The 15,452-nt window shown below is 36.9% G+C and overlaps 1 protein-coding gene across 2 annotated transcripts; it reads left to right on the forward strand.

Moving 5' to 3' along the window:
- The first annotated feature begins 31 nt into the window (after window positions 1-31).
- LOC144978640 (succinate dehydrogenase assembly factor 2, mitochondrial-like) lies at window positions 32-13,865 on the forward strand. 2 transcript variants are annotated; one of them, XM_078924951.1, is made up of 5 exons: window positions 32-316; window positions 4,600-4,741; window positions 7,895-8,064; window positions 9,328-9,437; window positions 11,978-13,865. In XM_078924951.1, the coding sequence occupies exons 2-5, from the start codon at window positions 4,649-4,651 to the stop codon at window positions 12,085-12,087; spliced, it is 483 nt and encodes a 160-aa protein (XP_078781077.1). In that variant the 5' UTR covers window positions 32-316; window positions 4,600-4,648; the 3' UTR covers window positions 12,088-13,865. The 2 variants fall into 2 exon arrangements, with proteins under 2 accessions (XP_078781077.1, XP_078781078.1); XM_078924952.1 differs by having other exon boundaries at window positions 32-296.
- Window positions 13,866-15,452: the final 1,587 nt, after the last annotated feature.

The raw sequence follows: 15,452 nt of genomic DNA on the forward strand, positions 1-15,452 counted from the left end.
TATCCATAAGGAACTCTTTTTTATAGAGAGAGTGAAAAGTGCGACAATCTCGGTTGAATGGAAATAAACTACTGACCTACTTCCAGATTGAACACATGCACTGACAGCCCGATTCAAAAATATTTTGATCGTAATTTTTTTTAAATTTCTGCTTTTATGCAATTAACATAGTTCAAAATATCAAAATAAGAGTGGCATTCAAATCCATTTTTAAATGTCTAAATAGACATGATTAAATGTCACTAAGGGTTCAGTGACACCATGGCTTGGTGGATATAAGCTGTTTGAGTTTTAAGGTTCGAGAGTTCAAATCCCGGTAGGGGTAACTTTTTTTTTTTTCCCCATTATTTTTTTTAATTCCTTCTGTCTATTGATATTTTTTAAACTTTTGTTTTTATAATTTTATTTGCTTGTAATATACTTTAATGTTGATATTATACTATTGTACTTCTATTATTATTATTATTATTATTATTATTATTATTATTATTATTATTATTATTATTATTATTATTATTTCTACTTACTTACTATTATTATTATTGTTGTTGTAATCGTCATCATCACTATTATGATTATGATGATTATTTTTTTTTAGTCAAGTAGTTGGAGTAATTTAATCAGTTATCGATTTATTACGAATATCTTTTATGTGTTATCATCTCGTTGTTGTTTTTCATTATTGTGCTCTTCTATTGTTCATTATTTTTTAAAATCTTGTTTTTTTTTCTGTTTGTCTCATTTGTTGTTGTTGTTGTTGTTGTTGTTCTTGTTGTTGTTCTTGTTGTTTGTTTGTTTGTTTGTTTTGTCATCTAAGGCAAACCGGATTCATTATAAATATGTGGGCAGACTTTCTGCATTTTTTAATTGAGCGATGTACTTCCGTGAATTAATTGCCGTACTATATTAAAATTTACGTGATAATAATAATAATAATAATAATAATAATAATAATAATAATAATAATAATAATAATAATAATAATAATAATAATAATAATAATTTAAATAGATACTGAATATTAGACTACAATTGACATCTATTTACTGAATACACGTGGTATTGTTAGGGGTGTTTGTTTTTTTACGAAACCTGCCAAAACACGCCGATACCCGACAAAGTTATGGGAAGTAGGCAGCAGTGGGGAGTGAACCTGGGACTCAGGGAAGTGTACACTGTTGGGGGGTGAACCTGGGGCTGGGTTTCGTAAAAAAAAAGCAATTACTTTTTTACGAAACCCGACAATATCCGACAAAGTTATGGAAAGAAAGTAGGCAACAGTGGGGGAGTGAACCGGAGATTCAGGGAAGTGTACACTATTGGGGAGTAAACCTAAGTCTATGGTTTTTTGGCGGGTTTTGGCGGATTTCGTAAAAAAGTAATTGCTTCATTCTCGTCTGGTACCCATCTCCCATAGTCCGGCTTCATTTCCCACTGGTATCCATCTTCCCTAGTCCCAGGTTCATTTCCACTGATATCCTCTTCTCACAGTCCCAGGTTCACTCCCAACCGGTGTGCACTTCCCAGAGTCCCGGTTCATTGCCCAATGGTGCCCACTTCCCATAACTTTTGAAAATTTCGGTAGGTTTCGAAATAAAAGTACATTCTGAGCTCACTGTCCACTGGAATCAGCCTCTCGCAGTCCCAGGTTCAATCCTCATCAGTGTCCAAATCCCAGATTCACTCCCCACTGCTGCCTGCTTCCCATAACTTTGTCGGGTTTTGGCGGGTTTCGTAAATAAGTAATTCCCCCTCCCCCTTGGTATTGCTTTTTTACAAAATCCAGAGTCCCAGGTTCACTCCCCACAAGTGTACACTTCCCTGAATCTCAGGATCACCCCCCCCCCCCCCCCCCCCACTGTTGCCTGCTTCAATAAGTTTGTCGGATATTGCCTTGTTTTGTCGGGTTTCGTAAAAAAGTAATTGCTTTTATATGAAACTCGCTGAAACCCGCCGAAAACCAGAGTCTTAGGTTCACTCCCTACTGGTGTACACTTCCTTGAATCTCAAGTTAACTCCCCACTGTTGTCTACTTCCCATAACTGTCGAATATTGCCGGGCTTCGTAAAAAAGTAATTGCTTTTATGTGAAACTCGCTGAAACCTGCCAAAAACCATAGTCTCAGGTTCACTCCCCACTGGTGTACACTTCCCTGAGTCTCAGGTTCACTCCCCACTGTTTACTTCCCATAACTGTCGAATATTGCCGGGCTTCGTAAAAAAGTAATTGCTTTTATGTGAAACTCGCTGAAACCTGCCAAAAACCATAGTCTCAGGTTCACTCCCCACTGGTGTACACTTCCCTGAGTCTCAGGTTCACTCCCCACTGTTGCCTACTTCTCACAACTTTGTCGGATATTGCCGGATTTCGTAAAAAAAGTAATTGCTTTTATGTGAAACTCGCTGAAATCCACCAAAAACCATAGTCTCAGGTTCACTCCCCACTGGTGTACACTTCCCTGAGTCTCAGGTTCACTCCCCACTGTTGCCTACTTCTCACAACTTTGTCGGATATTGCCGGGTGTCATAATAAAGTAATTGCTTTTATGTGAAACTCGTTGAAACCCGCCGAAAACCAGAGTCTCAGGTTCACTCCCCACTGGTGTACACTTCCATGAATCTCAGGTTCACTCCCCACTGTTGTCTACTTCCCATAACTTTCTCAGATATTGCCAGGTTTCGTCGGGTTTCGTAAAAGAGTAATTGCTTTTATATGAAACTCGCTGAAACCCGCTGAAAATAGAGTCTCAGGTTCACTCCCCACTGGTGTACACTTCCCTTAGTCTCAGGTTCACTCCCCATTATTTGCCTACTTTCCATAACTTTGCCCCATTTTGTTGGGATTTGGCGCATTTTGTAAATAAAAAGTAATTGCTTTTTTTTACAAAACCCGCCGAAACCCAGTCCCAGGTTCACTCCTCACTGGTGTTTACTTCCACGAATCTCAGTTCACTGCCCACTGTTGCCTACTACCCATAACTTTCTCGGATATTGCCAGGATTAGTCGGGTTTCGTAAAAAAGTAATTGCTTTTATATGAAACTAGCTGAAGCCCGCCGAAAACCGTAGTCTCAGGTTCACTCCCCACTGGTGTATACTTCACTGAGTCTCAGGTTCACTCCCCACGCTTTGCGCATATTGTCGGGTATCGTAAAAAAAGTAATCCCCCCCCCCCACATTTTTTATTGCTTTTTTACAAAACCCAGAGTCCCAGGTTCACTCCCCACTGGTGTACACTTCCCTGAATCTCAGGTTCATCCCCTCCCCCCCCCCCCCCCTACACACACACACACACACACACACACACACACACACGCTGCTGCCTACCTCCCATAACTTTGTCGGATATTGCCGGGTGTCGTCGCGTTTCGTAAAAAGTAATTGCTTTTTATTACGAAACCCGCCGAAACCCAGTCCCAGGTTCACTCCCCACTGGTGTACACTTTTCTGAGTCCCAGATTCACTCCCAAAGCTGTCCTCTTCCCATAACTTTGTCAGGTTTCGGAAAAAAAAACACCGTACAAAAACCACTATTCAGTGTCAGATACTGAATAGTGCAAAACCACTATTCAGTATCAGATACTGAATAGTACAAAAGCACTATTCAGTATCAGATACTGAATAGTACAAAAGCACTATTCAGTATCAGATACTGAATAGTGCAAAACCACTATTCAGTATCAGATACTGAATAGTGCTAGCCTTTAATTTATCGCACTCATAGAATTAAAAGGGTAAATTCCTTGATCGCACTATTATTATTATTATTCTAATTTGAGATGAGTTATGATCTAGTACTTATCATCAACTCTTATCAAACGTTAGATAAACCCCCACGATACCCATGTAACATAAAAATGAACATCTGTAAGGAATATAATAAAGATATTAGAAAATAGTACAATCATCCGACGATATCATGCGATCAAAACGGCAGGCTGCATATTATACTTTCCAAATATGTCTAGACACTTCAGTTTAAAAGGTCGGGGAACAAACTAAACAAACACGACTGCTATTGCTTACTTTCTGTTTTGAAACAAGTTTCATAATCCACACAGGGTTGCCAGTTTGGCATTTTAAATGCCAGATTCCAAAAATCTGGCATTTTTGAAAACCGTTTGGCATTAGAAAAATCATTTGGCATTTGGCATTTTCATTTGGCATTTTCTTTTCTTGTATATTATACTTCAAATGACACCTTTTCTTAATTAAGTTTCATAAGAAACACGAAACAGTAAGTTTTCTTAATTGTCAATAATTATTTAACTGTTTACGTATTTACCTTTCATGTTAATGTATTTCTTTTTCATTCTTAAAATCCAACCGTGGTGTAGTGGTTTAGCACTCCACTTAGTAGTCAGTAGGTAAAAAATTACCCCAACAGGAAATTAAGTGTAATTCAAAAAAAAAAAAAAGAAAAGAAAAGAAAACACGCAAGCCACCAGGATATGATAGTAAATTGTCTATCAAAAGTGAGTAGTTTTCTTAGTGGGGGTGGGAGTCAACAGACTTTGGCATTTTTTTTGAGTGTTTTGGCATTTTTTGAGTCTTCCCCTGGCATTTTGTTGAAAAATAATCTGGCAACCCTGAATCCACAGTTGTTCCTTGGAATCTTGGTCGGAAGGTCAGAATCAGACGAAAAATAACATGGCAAAATTTACACCAACATATAAACAGATCCGTCACTTGTTTACTGGCAACTTGCAGCCAAGACTTAGACTTATACAAGTGACAGCAACGGTGAGTGAGTATGATGAGTACAACAATTTAAGTCGAGTCAAAAATAAAAAATTAATAATAGATTAGAATAAGAATTTAATTAATGTTTATTTTTTTTTTTTTACATAAAATAAAAATGATTGATAATGAAATGAATAATGATGGTGATAGTGATAGGCCTTTGAATTTGAAAAGAATTTATGATACCTTACTTTTAGATCTAGGATAAAGGGTTCCAAAGTTATGATGATTTTTCTTCCCAAGGTGTCTAGATGTCTGTCTCATTGTCTTCCATCAGCTCTTGAAGTCGTTTGAACAGGTTCGAAAGACTAATCTGGAATGCTTCCTTTGTTTCTATGCTCCTGAGCAGTCCCACGTTGAATTTTGTCACTGTAGTACTGGCGTTGTGCCTCTTGAGCCTGAGTTTCACTGCAGAAGGTGGTGGTCTGATGAGACATCCGCGTCCCTCATTGCTCACACTGCAGCAACTACAGAGGAATCATGCCACTGTCAGTGCCAGGCAAGGTGCTCAGAATCAGTTGACTGCAAACTCCGGGACCATTAAGCGGGCTTTTGCAGAAATAGATCATGTGCAGACCAGATTGTCAGTCTGCGCAACACAGTGGAGCAGCCAATAGAGTGGAACTCAACCCTTTTTATGTAACTTTCATAGACTATGAAAAAGCATTCGACAGTGTTGATAGAGAGACACGTTGGAAACTGCTGAGACACCATGGAGTTCCCCAGAATGTTGTCTTCCTCAGTTGCTGCACATACCAGGACATGAGTTGTAGGATTATGTATGCCAACCAGATATCAAACAGTTTTGAGGTTGAGACAGGAGTCCACCAGGGATGCCTATTGTCACCATTCATTTTCCTCCTGGTCATTGACTGGATCATGATGACCACTACAGCAGTCAGGAATAATGGGTTACAATGGACTCTCTGAAAGCAGCTTGATAATCTGGACTTTAAGATAACTTGGCACTCTTGTCCCATAACCACATACGAATGAAGACAAAATGGCTCACATTAAAACAATATCAGCTGCAACCGGGTTTAAAATAAACAAAAACAAGACAGAGCTGATGAAGATTAACACAAGTGCCAACAGACCAACCGTAGTTGGCAGAGAGCCCATCTAGAAGGTGGATACCTTTGTCTACCGAACAAGATTGGTGGTACAGACAGAGACATCACAGCAAGGATAGGAAAAGCAAGAACCGTCTTTGTTATGCTTAGAAATATCAGGGCATCAAAGATTAGCATTAAGACCAAGCTTCACATCTTCAACTCACACGTCAAGTCTGTTCTTCTTTATGACTGCAAGATATGGCGGACAACAAAGACAATGCTGCAGAAGATAAGACGTTCCTCAACACTTGTCTGAGGCGCATCTACAACAGAGATGGCCAGACAAGATCAGAAATAAAGACCTGTGTGAGTGAGCTGAGCATGAACCAAAAATGGAGCAGATTTTACGGAAGAAGTGGGGCTGGATTGGACACACATTGGGGAAGCCAGAAACAAGCACCACACGCCAATCCCTGACCTGGAACCGCAAGGAAGAGAGACCAGCGACAGAGTAGCTGAAGCAACATTCAGATGCAGAGCTAGAAGAGATGGGCTTAAGCTGGCAGGGAGCAACAAAAGCAGTCCAGGGCAGAGTACGCTGGAGAGGAGTCGTTGATGACCTATGCTCTTTCAAACAGCCAAGGGTCTAATCATCAATCAATCATCAAAGTAGATAAATAGAAATAGATTGAGAATCAGAGAGAAGAAACATTCATTAAATTTACCATCTCTTGCTCTGATAGAAACATAATAACAAAAAACCCGAAAAAGTGGTGTTTTTTTGTGTTTTTTAAAATCGGCAAGGAAATCATTAACTGGTCCATAGTTATCATACCATACAAACTTTTCACCACCCTTTTATTTTATTGGTCTTCTTCTGTTCATTCTTATCTTTATTTCAGTGAAATTAATAGTGGTTGGAGGTTGGGTGCAGCGTGACTTAGCGGTACGGTTTTTGCTTCGAACCCGAAAGTTACCAAGTTCGATCACCCGCCGCTGCGGTGTGTGGCCTTGAGCAAGTCATCTTGCCTTAGCTCAATTTGCGGCGCTGCTCTGCAGCTGACGCCTGGGTTATTCCAGTCTTCCCTTGGAATAGACCCTAGAGACAATTTTCCCCTATGGGACGAATAAAGGGAATTTTATTTTATTATTATTTTATTTATTTTATTTTAGATTCTTCTTCTTCATGCCATCCCAGGTTTCTGAGGCTTCATGAGATATATCTCTCAATAGATCTCTGTCTCTCACTGATTTTGTGACTGTCCAGTGAAGTCCTTCAGATGTTTCAGCAATGAAATTTCTTCATTGTCTTCCCCTAGAATGTTTAACATTTACCTTGGATTTTTCCGCTCACTACCACCAACTCTTTTCCATGACCTGTCCGAATAAATTCAGTTGTCTCTCTATTACTAGATCTCAGGATATCTTCATTTGTTTTGCATGCTGTGTATGGAATTCTTTGCAAGAACCACATTTCAAATGCTTCAACATTTTCCCTTAGTTCTTTGCCCGTGGTCCATGTCTCACTATCATTTAACATCTCTGATCACACATAACAATGCCCATTTGATCCAAGACATTTTGAATCCGTCCTGGACCACTTTATGATTCAATGAAATTGGTGGGCCCTTTCTCTCTGTATCATCATATAATTCTCTAATGCATTGATTGTTCCTATCGTTTTTGTACGTCTGTTTCTTCAATAAGAAATTCTTCTTGTTTATTTTTGATACACGTAGACGAGGTGCTTTGCTATGTTTTTTTCCCTGAAATTTGTTTTATATTCTGATGATTCTTAGGGGAGGGGGTTCAATTATCTTGTGTGGTGACCTCGCTAACAGTTGATAAACTTTGCTGTTTCTTTTCATGTTTTCATGATATTATATTTAGTTTATTATTACACCCACAAAAAGCTAAAATTCGACCAAGAAAGGAAATGGATTTATGAAGATGTCATATAGGAAGAAAATTCTTCACTGTCACAGACTTGATTCATTGTTTTCAGTATTTAGATAGGCATTCAGTGATAACAATGTTTTCATGAATAAATTGTATATCTTTGATTTGTCATTGATCCATATCCATATGATATGCACAGAGGCTCTTCTCAAACTCAGATGGCGGTGGTAACATTGTTGACCCTGTGGATATGACCCCTCCTATACCTGAATATGTAGAAAAGACAAACGAAACCACTGACTTGAAACGTTCCAGACTTCTCTATCAGAGCCGTAAGCGTGGCATGTTGGAAAATGGATTATTGTTGAGGTTAGTGGGAGAATTCTTTTGGTTTGTAAGCCCTTTAGTGGCGAGATTTTTGTAGCTTTAAGATTTTATTACATAACCTTTTGGAATCATTAAGGGGTACTGAAATGATTTTTTTTTTTTCGGAATGATGAAATACAGGCCAACTATAACCCACAAACATATGAACATAGTATAATGATCACACATAATGAATCACTTATAATAAGATTAGTAGTAGTAGTAGTAGTAGTAATTAATAATAATAGTAAAAGTAATAATAATAATAATAATAATAATAATAATAATAGTAAAATAATAATAATAATGATAATAATAATATCTTTATTGTCCATTAAGACAATTTTTTATTTGGTTACAGCTCACACATAGACTCAAAGACAGACATTTATGAAATAATACGCGGAAATCCTAACACACACACACACACACACACACACACACACACACACACAATCACACTTACATAAGGCTTTGTAAAACTACTTCTGGTAGCTCTCAGTACTAGGCAGGTTAGTTGATTCTAGTCAGTGCCAGTGATTCTCTTCTATTGCAATTGTTTAGACTCTTTAACAAAAATTGATTATTGACCTAACTTGGTCTTTAAAATATCAGTGTGGACAATGGTTTAATATTTGTCATGAGTAAAGTAATTAGCCCGACATGGTCTTTAAGAAATCAGACTATAGTAATTAACATATTATGGTCTTCAGAGATCATCAGACTAAAATAATTTGCCTGTCATGGTCTTTGGACTTTGGACTTAAACAATCAGACTAAATAAGTCTTCATAAATCAGATTACAACAACTGACCTATCATGGAAACGGGAGCCAGAATGTAATTAATTCCACATAAGTAAATTGACAAAAAATGCCATTGGGTGAAAAAGTGCTGTCAGCTTGAAGTCAATAATTTTTATGAGCCTTTGTTTTCCATCTTTATTTTTGTTTTGACATTTCTGATGAAGACAACAGCTTCAGTGGGAATTTAGCTTTCAGTCAACTATACATGACTGATTAAGTGCGATAGAATGAGATGGAAAAATAGTGTAGATTCCAATAGTCAAGCGTGGTTTCTGGATTATACAGTTATATGATGATACATATTCAATCAGGGACTTACCTCATAATGAAAGCACACATGGATTCTTTTTTTTTTACATGCACTATAGATTCCATCTTCAACAGGTATCTATCAACATTCCACAATGCTACACCACTTTCAATATTTAATGTCATTTTTTTTCTTATTATTTTCCCTTCAGCAATTTTGCGGGTAAATTCCTGGATTCCTTTACTGTAGAACAACTTAAATCATATGACAAGTTGATCAACCGTCCTACTAATGACTGGGAAATTTATTACTGGATAACTGGTAAGATAAAGATAAGATCAAAATGATACAATCCACTCTGGATAATCGCAACACCTTGGGATCAGCGAAAATGTTGTGATTAACCGAAGTTGAGTTACCGGTCCACCATTACAACATTTTACACAAATATGGTAAACTCCAACCAGTTGTTCTTATTTGATTGAAATAAAAACTATATGGCAGCCCTGTATAGATTTTGTCAAGCAAAAGCACATTTGATGCAACTCGATATCTTATTTAGATTGGATTAACTTTCACTCTTTTGTTCTCAACATTTTTAAGAGTCAAAGAGATTAGCTGTGATGAGAGACAGTAAGCTCTCACCAAACTCGTTTGTCACAATGTACGGTTGTCAATCCCAAAACAAAGGATATCGCCCAGTCTCTCTTTACAGCTGTCATTGTCTACCTGTTGTCAAAACTATGCCCAGCCTCCTCCTCTCCTATTTAATGGCCACAGATGACATTATAAACCCAAACTGCAAAGTCTCGCCATCTTTTGTTTGTAATAAAGTGTTGACACACTACTGTAGCATTAAATCCTGTTCACTCTCAATTCTTCAACCTGTTACAATTTCATCCATGATAAAATTTAATCATATTTTGTTTGCTTGATTTCTTGAATTTGCCACTTTTTGCGAATGAAAATTTGTTGTGATTAACCGAATTTTGTTGCAATTAACCAGTGACTTTTATATAGAGTTAATTCCATTTCTTAGTAAATGTTGTGATTAACAGAAAGGTGCAATAAGCCGAGTTGCAATTATCCAGAGTGGAGTGTATTCCTTTATTTCATCTCAAGGGACATTTTTTTTCTTTTGTCTATATTTAGTACATAGATAACGAGGACCATCAAAAGATGGGTCTATTCCAAAGGAAGATTGGAATAACTCAAGTCTTTTGCATGTTCTGAGGAGTTAGAGGAAACAGGTTCTCGACAGAGAGGGAAACAGTCAAATGTATAGAGATGTTATAGAGAGGGAAATAGTCAAATGTAGAATAGTGATGAGCTCTAAATAAATCAGAAAAATATCAATATAAATGATTTCAAACAGAACATCGCTTCTTCGCTGAATTGCATAAAGTCCCTCAATATCAATTCTTTCAAGGAAACGGTCTGCCATGTGGTCTACCAAAGCGGCCCAATAACTCAAAGGCGCATTTCTGTTAGGAAATACTAACCATGGTACAGTTCCATAATAAAACAAGTGAAGTCAGATCTTAGGAAAGTTGAGAGTGAGTGGATAAAGCCAACAGTGCAGACCATTTATCTCTAATGAAGAACAAAAAGAAATCTGGAAATGGGAATTCAGGTGATCCTAGAGAGAGTATTATGATTCTATATTATCAAATGAAAAGTCTTGCAAACGACATTGATGATTTGCTGATAAGAACAAAATAAACATCACTACCAACAAATACAAATAATTTGGCTGATAAATTTGTTGATTACTTTGAGGAAAAAGTAAAAACAATCAGAAATGAACTAGACTCTTATGATTGTGTTCCGGATTTTGAACATTTCAAAGGCAATTTTATTCTCTCTGTCTTTTAATTGATAGATGTGCATGAATTGAAAGCAATCAAAGAAGGCACCACCTTAATGTTTGAGGTTGGCCCACTACCAAGTTCTCTGCTGTTATCGTGTTTGGCCGATATAGCACCATATATAATACAAATAGTCAACCAATCACTTGAAACTGGTGAAGTAGATGATATTTTTTCCCTTGTAAATCATCTCTCTGTTATGGACTGTAGTATTTTTTGTTTTGAATTTCCTGTTTTGTAAGCATTTGAGTTAATTCCTCCTGGTGGGAGACTGTGCTTCTATCTGGATGGGACCTGTAGGTGATTTCAAACAAATCACGTTGATAGTTTGCTCTTGGACTCTACTATTTGAACCAGTCTCCTTTGTCTTACCTTTTCTCAGTTTTTTTAACCTTTCCATCTTCCTTTTTACCTGCCTTAAATGACCTATAAGTGTCACAAGCGACATAAAACCTTTAACAGCAATAACAAACAAATCTAATTATTGTTATGGTCTTACACACTTTTTCTTATATTTGCCCATTTAATTTTTCTTAGTTAACAATGTGTGACAGGCTCGAGTTTGACTAATCTAAAATTTCGCATAGTTTGGCATTTTGAACAGTTGGCAGGTCTGAAAAGCTATAACTTCGTAATTTTAAAAAGATTCAATGGTTTTCAATCTAATGGACATTGCTCTATCTGTGGTTTGAAAATTATTTCATTATCATTTTTTATATTTTTTTTTTTTCTGCACATTTCCACATCGCCATTTTGAATTGATAGAACAGGATAAAAGAACAAAGTACAGCTTTAGATGCTGTCTATTTTGAAATTGTACAAATGAAGTACAACAAATATTTTTTTTTCATGCCAAAGTTTTTGTATATATGGAATTTTAGAAAAAAATATAAACTCCATCCCCTAACTTCCCCGTGACAAATACTCAACGGCATTTAGAGTGTGATAAGCAGTAATGGTAATATTGTTTTCTTTGTATTTCTTTCTTTCTAGGAGTCAAGGAGACACCAGAGGAATATCAGTCAGATGTAATGGAGCTCCTGAAAGAATTTGTCAAAAATGAAAACAGAGACGTTAGAATTAGACAACCTGATTTATCTTGATGATCTGTTTTTCTTTGATTGTGTTGCTTCCTTTTTTAAATATTAATTTAGATTATTGGAGGAAAACAGTCTTACTTAACAAAAATCTATGAAAAATTGTGCATCAATGAAATTTAATATAGTTATGGTTTTTGTTCTGAAAATGTGAGTCATGACAGAAAAGTTCACGGATTTCATTTTCATTTATTTATTTTAAGATAAATTCAGATTTAATTATAAGAAGTTGTATCTGTTTCTCTTATGCCCAATATATTTTATTAGCTCCCCCAGTAGAAAAATTCCCCACTTTATTGACTATCAGTATATATGGACAGAACCTTTCAGGTTATTGTGATACAAATTTTCTCAGCCCCCCCCCCCCCCTTAAGAATAAGAGTGACTTATTGAATTATGACTAGGATTAGCTCTAGATTTTACCTTTATCCCTTTTAAAATAGTAAATGATACTAAAAAAATAAAACCACAAAAAAATCGATATTGTCTACAGTTTCAAACAGTGAAATTGTACAGTGCAGAGTGGATATATCGACCACGTTTTTTGTTGTTGTTGGTTATATTAGTAAATAATTATTGCCTATTTCGACAACAATTTTACCACAAGACGGTTATATCGAGATAGAACCATTGATACCGGCGTTAATTTGTCTTTAATAAAAAACAATCTAAAAAGGTCAAGATATCCTGCATTGAAGTAAAACATAGCAATAAAAATGCAGAGAGATCCCTCTGTTATGTAAAATAAGTCAAAGAAAAACCAAGATTATTGTCCAGTAACATCCTGTGAATCATCATTGATCAGAATCTTGATGTCAACCGTCAAGCCTAGTCCTGGGCCGTGCCATCATGTCTTACTGATACCAGTAATGGGAATTCCCGATATCAATATACTTGGCTTTCAACAAATAGGCTAACGAGAAACGCTCTCCAAATCACCCACTGTTTATCTGTCTTCACAAGCTGCCCGGCCAATCCCGGTCTGGAACCGAGACTGAGGGTTGGTAAATGAGACCCCTTCCCCCCCCCCACACACACACACAAAGTAAATAAAAAATCTTTTCTCCATTTCTCTAAAAATGCAATGCCGATGGTCAGTTTACCTGTCTTGATATTATGGGCATGGTCAATCCACCATTACTGATACTCAGTCTCAATACCACTCGACAATAATTATTTTTAAGAAGACACCATTGATATGGAGTCAGATGAGGATAAGGTACCATTGGGACCATTTTCTGGCCATGCCACTATAGTAGCTATCAAGGTTCACAGCAACTTCATGTGGATGCTTCCTTATTTGAGGTCCTTACCAGTGCAAAGGAAAGGGTCCATAAAATTATTCTTGGCCAGAGACGGACCAAAATATTAGACTATCTAAGTCATATGAAGTGAACCGTCATAAATTTCAAAATTGGCCCATAAAGGCCACCAAACCATCAAGATTGACTTTCCTTGTTATTCTGGCATTTACTCATTTGTTTCCCTTTTCAATTTTTGGATGGACTGATATTATATCAATATAATGCTTTTATCGACATTTTACCACAGTCCCGAAGATATTGATATATCCATTCTTGACGATATTTGAAAAAAGTACAGTCCAGCTATGAAATGATTAGTCTCCAGTTACATTTATTATGTACCAGTTAAAATGTAATTATTTTAACATTTGAATGTGTGAGAGTAAAATAATGTAAATATTTGATATGGATGATTGCTTTTGTTGTGATTGTATTTTGAGAAAAGAAATTGAGATTGTTAATAAATATTTTAAAGATAAATTCATTATATTCTTTTCACACTCATTGTCTCTCATCAGTAATGGCGATGATAGCTAATGGTAGAATCTATATCTGTAACTCCCCTTTCTTTATGTCATTCTGCCCTTGTTCTGGAGTGGCCTTGTTTTGCCCACCCTGACTTAAGTCCTTTTCCATAAGGAAAACAATCAGATATGAGTATGTTTGTTTCAGTGACTGTTAGAGATATTTTATCATTTTCTGTAAATCGTCTTTCTGTGTGACCGTGTATCATTAGTATCGACACTTCGTCTTCTACTGGGTGGGGGTTCCTGACCTCCCATAGTGGACAGGGAGGTACTTAATATGTCTTCTATCCCCCTATATCTGTTTTCCAACTTGCTTTCTGTCTTTGTCTTGGAATGAGATTACTTGGTTTTGTCCTGGCCCTGGCCAGATACCCTGGCTGAGAGGGAAACAGTCAAATGTATAGTTAGTTTTGGGAGATGATATTTTTTTCCTTGTAAATAATCTCTCTGTTATATTTGTTATTTTGACTGTATGATGTAAACATTTGAGTGTATTACTCTTCTTGGGATCTTGTGCTGGTGTCTAGGTGAGACTTTTAGGTGATCTCAAACTAAGTACACTGATAGTGTGCTCTTGGAATCTACATCTGTTTCCTATTAGAACTAATTCTCCTTTGTCTTACCTTTCCTTGGGTGCTTTAATTGTAATTCTAGAACTTTTTATTAATCCATTATCTTCCTTTTTACTAGCGCTGATATGACCTAAATGTGTTGCCAGCGCCGTAAAACCTTTAAAAACAAAAAAACCCAAACAACTTCATCTTCTAGTTCTTGGAGTTACTAAGTCCATTGCTTCTAATTTTTCTGAGCCCCTCGAGGGATTGATTCCCTTGGTGCTTTCAATTTCAAGACAGCATTATTGAGGTGTTGCACTATTCTATCAATATTTATGTCATTCTCTTTAATTTTCTTTGAGTACTGATCAGTCAGGATGGCTTAAAATAAAAAATTGAGCTTTATTGAGCAATGTCCACTAAATGTGCTCAAAGCGCTTTACAAGGGATCCCTGGTCAACAGCAACATTTAACATGTAGGACAGGACATGACGCCTGTTAGGCGATATTACAATTTTTCGGACAAAGACAAAGTTGTTAACGGCCAGGTACTTATTTTACACCTGAGTACGGTGAGAGAATGTGAGCCTTTTCCAAGGACTCGACTATGCACCGAGCACGAGGCTCGAACCCAGGACCTTCCGATCCGAAAGCAAGTGTCATACCACTAGACCACATAGCTGCACAGACAGCTAATTTGTTCCCAGTTGACTCTCTTGTAGTTCCATCTTGGAAAGGTTTTGGAATTTTGTGGTCTATGATTCAGATCTATGGTCAACATGATTGGTCTGTGGTGACTACCTCCCTATTGACTTAGCACTGTTCTCTTGGTAACTTGGATATTTTCAGTTGTCAAAGCCAAGTAAGGGGTCGAAATGGTCAACCATCTTCTTGAGTAAAAGGAGAGTGGGTCACCTAGTTCGTTTATTAGTACAGTTCACTCCGGATAATCGTAACTTGATTAAGCGCAACTTTCGGTCAATCGC

The sequence above is a fragment of the Berghia stephanieae genome, chromosome 8 (assembly GCF_034508935.2).
Source record: "Berghia stephanieae isolate SIO BIC M18660-M18661 chromosome 8, UCSD_Bste_1.3, whole genome shotgun sequence".
Taxonomy (NCBI): Eukaryota; Metazoa; Mollusca; class Gastropoda; order Nudibranchia; family Aeolidiidae; genus Berghia; species Berghia stephanieae.

Bases quoted from the DNA above. Each gene is read 5' to 3' on its own strand.
- LOC144978640 (XM_078924951.1), top strand. From the start codon at position 4,649: ATGGCAAAATTTACACCAACATATAAACAGATCCGTCACTTGTTTACT. The intron at 4,742-7,894 runs GTGAGTGAGTAT...TGATATGCACAG, and splicing joins TTATACAAGTGACAGCAACG to AGGCTCTTCTCAAACTCAGA. The intron at 8,065-9,327 runs GTTAGTGGGAGA...TTTTCCCTTCAG, and splicing joins GAAAATGGATTATTGTTGAG to CAATTTTGCGGGTAAATTCC.